Genomic DNA, 9,381 nt, shown 5'->3' with positions numbered 1-9,381 from the left:
TCTCAGTGTGTCTTTTAATCAACCTGTATTTAGCTGATTTGTAGTACATGTACAGTATGAAGTCAGGTGTAGTTTAGATATGTCTGAGTGAAAATGTGCATTTTAAAAATTTAGACTGTCTAATTTAGGGGTGTACTGACACAAATTTGATTCGATTAAATTTCAGTTCATAAGCTTGCGATTTGATCCTAATTTGGTTTAATATAATACAAAATTGAGTCAAGAACCCTAGAGTTCTATATAGAACCACATTGAACCTTTTTGGCATAAAGGTTCTTTAAAATTGAGTTAGGAACCTTCGAGTTCTATATTGAATCCTATTGAATATTTTTGCCATAAAGGTTCTTTAAAATTGAGTCAAGAACCCTAGAGTTCTATATAGAACCCAATTTTAACTTTTTGGCATAAATGTTCTTTAAAATTGAGTCAAGAACCCTAGAGTTCTATATAGAACACCATTGAATCTTTTGCCATAAAGGCTTTTTAAAATTGAGTCAAGAACCCTAGAGTTCTATATAGAACCCAATTTTAACTTTTTGGTATAAAGGTTCTTTAAAATTGAGTCAAGAACCCTAGAGTTCTATATAGAACCCAATTTAAACTTTTTGGCATAAAGGTTCTTTAAAATTGAGTCAAGAACCCTAGAGTTCTATATAGAACCACATTGAACCTTTTTGGCATAAAGGTTCTTTAAAATTGAGTTGGGAACCTTCGAGTTCTATATAGAACCCCATTGAATCTTTTGGCATAAACGTTCTTTAATACTGAGTCAAGAACCCTAGAGTTCTATATAGAACACCATTGAATATTTTGGCATAAACGTTCTTTAATATTGAGTCAAGAACCCTAGAGTTCAGTATAGAACCACATTGAACCTTTTTGGCATAAAGGTTCTTTAAAATTGAGTTGGGAACCTTCGAGTTCTATATAGAACCCCATTGAATCTTTTGGCATAAACGTTCTTTAATACTGAGTCAAGAACCCTAGAGTTCTATATAGAACACCATTGAATATTTTGGCATAAACGTTCTTTAATATTGAGTCAAGAACCCTAGAGTTCAGTATAGAACCACATAGAACCTTTTTGGTGTAAAGGTTTTTTTTAAATTGAGTCAAGAACCCTAGAGTTCTATATAGAACCCCACTGGACCTTTTTTGGCATAAAGGTTCTTTAAAATTGAGTCAAGAACCCTAGAGTTCTATATAAAACCCAATTGGACCTTTTTGGCATAAAGGTTTTTTAAAATTGAGTCAAGAACCCTAGAGTTCTATATAGAACCCCACTGGACATTTTTGGCATAAAGGTTCTTTAAAATTGAGTCAGGAACCCTAGAGTACTACTATATAGAACCCAATTTTAACTTTTTGGCATAAAGGTTTTTTTTAAATTGAGTCAAGAACCCTAGAGTTCTATATAGAACCCCACTGGACCTTTTTGGCATAAAGAGTTCTTTAAAATTGAGACGAGAACCCTAGATATCGATTCATTTGGATACATATATCAGGTACGGTACATTTTCTCAAGGAATAAAATCTCTCTAAACTAATGATGGCTGGTGCTACAAATAATGTCACACAGCTCAGACTAAAAGATTGATTCATCAAAATGAGAATCGATATTTCTAACCCAGTCCTAGTCTACTGTAAATGTGTTTTAGGTTCTCCAGTATGACAGACAGATGTGAACCGACTCATAAAGGAAATTCACTATTTCTCTGTTAATTAATTTTCATGTTAATGTTAAAGTTATGAAGCAGTTTGAAGTGTTTTGCATTATTGATCGAGTTTTTGATGACTGGCGTTGGAGTCTCTCTAGTGCCTCTTGTGCATTTCGTGTCCAGAGTCTCTTTCTTTCTGAATAATAGCGTTCGGTCCCATAATGCACAGGTGGAATAATTGGCTTCTGGATTGATTTCCTCTCATCTTCAGCCGACACTTGTTGTCATGGTTTTTGTGCGAGTGGCATTTAAAAAGGTTTGTGTGGAAGAACGCAGGAGAGTAAGCGTCGCTCTGAAGACCAGAGGGATTTCACTGGATTTATGTACAGAAGAAAACACTCATCCTATTTTGATCAGAAAAAAAAATCGACTTGCAGAGTCCGTTATGGTACATGAAAAATTTAAATATCATTAGTAGAAGAATTACACTACCTGTCAAAAGTTTTTGATCTGTAAGATTTTTTATGTTTTTAAAAGAAGTCTCTTCTGCTCATGAGGCTGCATTTATTTGGTTAAAATATACACACACACACAAAAAACAGTAATATTGTTAAATATTATGACTATTTAAAATAACTTTTCTATGTGAATATCTAGTAAAGTGTAATTTATTCCTGTGATCAAAGCTGAATGTTCAGCATCATCACTCCAGTCTTCAGTGTCACATGATCCTTCACAAATCACTCTAATATGAGGATTTGATGCACAACTGTTTTCAACATTGATAATAATCCTTAATATTTCTTGATCATCAAATCCTCATATTAGAGTGATTTGTGAAGGATCATGTGACACTGAAGACTGGAGTAATGATGCTGAAAATCCAGCTTTGATCACAGGAATAAATTACATTTTAAAATATATTAAAATAGAAAACAGTTATTTTAAATTGTCATAATGTTGAACAATATTGTTAACAAAATAAATGCATTTTTAAAAACATAAAAAATCGTACTGATCCAAAACTTTTGACTGGTAGTGTTTCTATATATATATATATATATATATATACACACACACACACACACACACACACTCACACACACACACAATTGTCCTAGTCTGGTCACTGTTGGCCACTGCTGTAGTTGCAGAGTGACGTCAAACTCGACACATTAATGTTGAATGTGTGTCGCAGACGTGTGTTAATTGTGTGTTTTAGAATCTCAGAGCTGTTATATTTAAGGCCCACTGAACTCTCGTCCTTGTGTGACCTTTGACCTGTGTGTGTGTGTGTGTGTGTGTAGCCCGACCAAGGTCACCCTGCTGGGATCGGTTCTGTTCTCTCTCCAGCAGTGCCGCTTTCTCCCCATGCAAACACACCACCTGATCTTCATCTACACACTCTTCATCGTCACCAATAAGGTTTGTTGTGTTTGTCGTCTTCCTGATACTGTTCGTTGCTCAGACTCGCTCTCCCAGTTTAAAACTAGATTAAAGTCGCATCTCTTCAGCCAGGCATTCTTATAATCCTACAGTTCAAACTACAATCCGGCCTCTAGCTCATAAATGCCATAGGAGAACTGGCCCCCGACTGAGCCTGGGTTCTCCCAAGGTTTTTTTCTCCATTAGGTCACCTGATGGAGTTTTAGGACACCATTAGGTCACTTGATGGAGTTTTTCGGTTCCTTGCCACTGTTGCCTTTGGCTTGCTCAGTTGGGGATATTTTGGGGATATTTAATTAAATTTTATCAATCAATAAATTCCTCTTGAAACAAACTTTGTTGTATTATTTTAATTTAATACTGTGAAGCTGCTTTGATGCAATCTGTATTGTGAAAAGCACTATACAAATATACTTGACTTGAATTGAAATAAAACATCTCTGGGTGTCGTAAATCTAATGCATGAATAATATTTCAGAGTTTTTCATTTAAATTTGATCAAATAAATGCAGCCTTGGTGAGCAGAACAGACTTAACATTGTAATTGTAATAATATTTCACAATATTACTGTTTTTTTGTTGTATTTTTTTGTATTTTTAATAAAATAAATGCAGCCTTGGTGAGCAGAAGAGACTTCTTTTAAAAACATAAAAAATATTACCGATCCAAAACTTTTGAATGGCAGTGTATATTTACCAACGTTTATGTTAGATGCGATTAATCATGATTAATCGCGATTAATCATGATTAATCACGATTAATCGATTTGCCAGCACTAAATAAAACCCATGCAAAAGCAAACTCTGCATGAGAAACTATCCCACAATATACTGCGCATGACCTGCGACAACTTTAATTGTATTGAGTATTTGATTAGAGTGAAAGGAAAAGTAGGATTAGCATTTATAACAGGAAGCCATTTACTGAATCAAACATGATCATGTGACTTTTATTTTTAACATACTATATCGTAAAACATTATTGGCAGTGCATTCGCAGCTCGTTTTCAAGCCAAACGAGGCCTGATGTTTGATTGATGGTGTTTTAATTAGACAGACGTTTGGGTGAATGTAACGAACGAGCTGCTGAAGCTCATGAAGCGTGTTCCTCTCGTCTCTTTGCCCTTCAGTAGAGATGATCCGCAGCTGTCGTGACGCTCTTGCACGTTTTTTGCATCATTTTCATGTAATTGCATCATTCTGCTTTAAAAAGAGTGAAGTTCTTCAGCGAGACTGACGGCAGATCTTGAGTTCTTCTGTGAGCTCGGAAACGTCCTCTCGCTCTGTCACCATTTGACCTTCCAGATCTTTATTTCACATGTAGAATTATTAGTATAGGCCTTTATCACACTTCCGAAACATACTCGAAACAAAGAAGAACTGTGTCATAATATTCCAAATCCAACGCATATTTCGTGATTTTAAAGAGGAGCGCACAAGTATGTGTGTGTGCAATACATCAGAATCTTATCACCTTATTTAATTGCAGAACTGCAAGAATAGAATACAAACAACATATCACATTAAAGAGCAATAGAATAAGAAAAATCTTAAAATATTAATTATGACTAAAGTGTATTTTGTGGGGATTAAATTAAAGTTTGGGGAAAACGTATTGAATTAAACAATAATGTTAATTTTTTCAGGCACTTTATGATGCACTATGCATTATGATCCGTATGTAAAAAAAATACATATATAAAAATATATATTAAAAATAACTGTGCTGTATGAGTTTAGAGTTATGATCTGTATGTATGTGTTCAGAGTAGAGTTATGATCCATATGCACATGTTCAGAATAGAGTTATGATATGTTTGCATGTGTTCAGAGTAGCGTTATGATCCATATGCACGTGTTCAGAATAGTTATGATCTGTATGCACGTGTTCAGAATAGAGTTATGATCTGTATGCACGTGTTCAGAATAGAGTTATGATCCGTATGCACGTGTTCAGAATAGAGTTATGATCTGTATGCACGTGTTCAGAGTAGAGTTATGATCCGTATGCACGTGTTCAGAATAGAGTTATGATCTGATCTCTGTGGTTTCAGATGCGGATGATGATGATGGGTTCTTCATCGTATCCATTCTCATCGCTGGAGTCTGTCCTCTACAAGACTCTGTTTGTTCGACCTCTGACCTTTTCACCCCTGACTGACTCAACCCAGGGTTCAGATCAAACCTCGAAAAATAGCTCGATTTCCGATCAGAAGAGCACCAACACGGACCAAAGAAACCCGGAAGAGGCCGAACACGCCAAAAAGAAAGATTGAGGATGAATGAAAGATTGAGGACGAAAGAGATTGAAGACTAATGAAAGATTGAGGACGAATGAAAGATTGAAGACTAATGAAAGATTGAGGACGAATGAAAGATTGAGGACGAAAGAGATTGAAGACGGATGAAAGATTGAGGACGAAAGAAAGTTTGAGAACGAATGAAAGATTGAGGAAGAAAGAAATATTGAGGACGAAAGAAATATTGAAGACGAATGAAAGATTGAGGATGAATGAAAGATTGAGGACGAATGAAAGACCGAGGACGAATGAGAGACCGAGGACGACAGAGAGACCGAGGACGACAGAGAGACCGAGGACGACAGAGAGACCGAGGACGACAGAGAGACCGAGGACGACAGAGAGACCGAGGACGAATGAAAGATTGAAAGACCGGGGACGAATGAAAGATTGAAAGACCGGGGACGAATTAAAGATTGAAAGACCGGGGACGAATTAAAGATTGAAAGACCGGGGACGAATGAAAGACCGAGGACGAATGAAAGACCGAGGACGAATGAAAGACCGAGGACGAATGAAAGACTGAGGACGGAAGAAAGAGAGACGGTTTTCCTGTGTGAATTTTCTACACGATTCCTGCTGATGATTTTTTTAAATGCACGAATGCTCTTTTTATCTGAATGTCTTGTACATATTTGCTATTCAGAAGTGCTTCACAGAAAATTCTATTCTATTCTATCCTGCAATGACTATGATAATATATTTTATATAATTTATAATGCATTTATGAATGCAATCACTCGAAGTGGAATGCTGGAACATGTTTACTGTACGTTTTGAATGCAGAAATAATATAATTCACTGGGTATGACTCGTCTGTTTGTCGTCTGTGCAAAAAACATCAACGTTTCTCTGCAAAAAAACGATGAATGAGTGATGAAATGCTCTTTTATTGATGTTTAAGTGATTTATGTGAATGTTCATGACTGGAGCTGAAATAATGGATGCAACTTTACATTGATAAGCCTAAAACGAACATTCCATTGTATTATTTGTCAAACATTATGGGAATATTACTTTTCAATGTTCTCTGAACATTCTGAAACAAGTAGCAACATTTAAAAAACGTCAAATTTAAGATTCACAAATTTACAGTTTTAGATTAATCACCAAACAAAAGCAGCACAGTTGAAATGCTCATTATTTTATATTAATGAGTGAAGAAACGCACTGGAAAGTCCAGATGAGTGAGGAAGATTAACTGGTGAAGAGGAGCTTTTATTGATTTCCTAGTGAATTCAGGATGAATGAAAGATTGAGGACAAAATATTGAGGACAAATGAAAGATTGAGGACGAAAGATTGAGGACGAATGAAAGATTGAGGACGAATGAAAGATTGAGGACAAATGAAAGATTGAGGATGAAAGATTGAGGACGAAAGAAAGATTGAGGACGAATGAAAGATTGAGGACGAATGAAAGATTGAGGACGAATGAAAGATTGAGGACGAATGAAAGATTGAGGACGATTGAGGACGAATGAAAGATTGAGGACGAATGAAAGATCGAGGACGAATGAAAGATCGAGGACGAACGAAAGATCGAGGACGAACGAAAGATCGAGGACGAACGAAAGATCGAGGACGAACGAAAGATCGAGGACAAATGAAAGATTGAGGACAAATGAAAGATTGAGGACGAAAGATTGAGGACAAATGAAAGATCGAGGACGAATGAAAGATCGAGGACGAACGAAAGATCGAGGACAAATGAAAGATTGAGGACGAAAGATTGAGGACAAATGAAAGATTGAGGACGAAAGATTGGGGACGAAAGAAAGATTGGGGACGAATGAAAGATTGAGGACGAATGAAAGATTGAGGACGAATGAAAGATTGAGGATGAATGAAAGATTGAGGACGAAAGTTTATTGCAGATTATTGAAAAATTAATGCAGTCAATGTGTAATGTGTTAAATGTGTAATTTTTAACCAAACAAAATTGGAAAAAGAATGGCTTTGATCAAACAGGTTTAGCCCCGCCCACTCAGAGCCATTGGTTGAGCTGATGTCAATCAAACGTGTAATTCTGCTAGAGGTGCAGAAATGAAGCGCTTCTTCACTGTTATTCAGTTCATCAGTGTGAATCAGTGTATTTCTAAGTGAAAGTTTATGACAGGAGCTGAAATAATGGATGCAACTTTATACATAAGTTTATAACGTTTTGATATTGTTCATATTAAGTTATGAAAACGTTAATTCTCTGAACATTAATGGAACATTCCATTGTATCATTCTTCAGACATTATGGGAAATGTTACATTTGTGAACGTTCTGAAACAAGTAGCAACATTTTAAAAAAATGATAGGCTAAGTTGGAACAAACAAAAAAGATTCACAAATGTAGTTTTATATTAATCGCCAAACAAGCGCAGCTCATTATTTCAAATGACGTGCTCTGCAGAAATTGGATTTGTGTTTCATTGTATCTGTCTGATTTATGTAATGGAATATGACTCTATGGAATATGTATTCCAGACAGCAGGAAGTGATTTTCATAATCATGCTTTAGGTTTGTTAATGAGCGATCAGTGGCACATAATCTCATTTACTGGTGTGAAGGAGCAATCAACATCTCAATTATTCCCGCCTAATATCGTCAAGGATTTCCAAACGGCCCGCGGCGGAATCAGCTCTGCCAGGAATGAGCGTTGCCGTGCCAACAACAGCATTCTGACGGAAAGAGCGGGAGATTTCCGTCTGTTGTCCTTTGTGATGTCATCATGTGCCACACGCTGGATAAGGGCTTTTTACACTCCACTGCCTTTTCCTCTGTTTCTCAGTGTAAACGTGCGCTAGACTGACGTCTTCAGCTGTTGCACTCGTGTCTTTTGCACGACATGACATTCTAAAAACTAACTCCATGATTTAAAGTTTGTGAACAAACATTGATGTTGGCCTGACAAAGCCAGGCCTGACAGTTACAAATAACTTTGAAAAGCTTGAAGTTTTGAAGATTTTTCTCAGAGAAAATGTATGTTATTAGCTGCGTTGTTAGCATTTTATAACATTATTAGCTTTTTTTAGCATAATGCTAGCATGATTTATCATGTTGATAGCATGATTTAATACATTGCTAGCATGTTGTTAATATGTTAGCATGCAGGCTTGGGAGGGTTACTTTAAAAATGTATTCCGTTACAGTTACAAATTACTTCATAAAAAAAGTATTCAGTAACGTAATCCAAGTACTATAATATGAAAGTAATGTAACTGATTACTTTTGGATTACTTCAAGGTCACGTATATAAATAAAGTCAAGCAAGAAGAAATATAAAAAAAAAAAAAAAGTATTTATAAAAAATTTGGTCCAGTGTACAATATTTGCAAAATATACACACATGCCTGAATATATATTTATGTAAAGGGCTATACATACATCTAGTGGCTAATGTATGGTATTACAGATTATTTTGTTTTGTTTTTTACAAATTTTTAACTAAAAAATAAAAACACAACATTTTACATTTTTACACAATCTACATATTAGTTTATTTTAAAATAGGCCTACATGTTGACTAAAGCCGTGATCTTTCTTAATTTGCCTGACTGGACGTGGGGCGTTGGCAGTGGGAGTTCCCCTACGTTACCTAGACAGCGAACATCCCGTTACGTGAGAAAAGAATAAGAAAGGACATTTTGGGTACTAAAAAAGTTACTCTCCTAATTTCTACAAAATAGCAGCGGAATTTCCATGAATTAAAAGCGATTTTACCCGCAGGCAGCATCGTTTCTACTAGCAGCAGTGATTCAATCTGCGTCTGAGGAGATTGTAGAAAGCTGTTATTTGCACACGCACCAGCGCGTGGCACACGTGAGTTATTACTGGCAACAGAACCAGGAACTACTGTATAATCAAGCAGCGCTTAATATAGTGTTATTATGCCAAAATACTTATTTATTTAGTTTTAAATTAAACCATTGTAATCCTGAAAGTATTCCCCCTTTTTTCAAAATGTAACTATAATCTGATTACTA

At 35.8% G+C, this 9,381-nt stretch overlaps 1 protein-coding gene across 1 annotated transcript in view; it reads left to right on the top strand.

The window, feature by feature from the left end:
• The window catches only part of tmem38b (transmembrane protein 38B), a 31,015-nt gene extending 24,800 nt beyond the window's left edge, over positions 1–6,215 (top strand). The window contains exons 5-6 of the mRNA XM_082140137.1: positions 2,966–3,083; positions 5,159–6,215. Of these exons, the coding sequence (XP_081996263.1) occupies positions 2,966–3,083; positions 5,159–5,380 (340 nt within the window). The 3' untranslated portion in view covers positions 5,381–6,215. The remainder of the gene's footprint in view (positions 1–2,965; positions 3,084–5,158) is intronic.
• The last annotated feature ends 3,166 nt before the right edge of the window (positions 6,216–9,381 follow it).

Source organism: Leuciscus leuciscus (genome assembly GCF_965113295.1).
Source record: "Leuciscus leuciscus genome assembly, chromosome: 16".
Classification (NCBI taxonomy): Eukaryota; Metazoa; Chordata; class Actinopteri; order Cypriniformes; family Leuciscidae; genus Leuciscus; species Leuciscus leuciscus.
The sequence above is the reverse complement of the archived record's forward strand: the minus strand, read 5'-3'. Positions and strand labels throughout refer to the sequence as shown.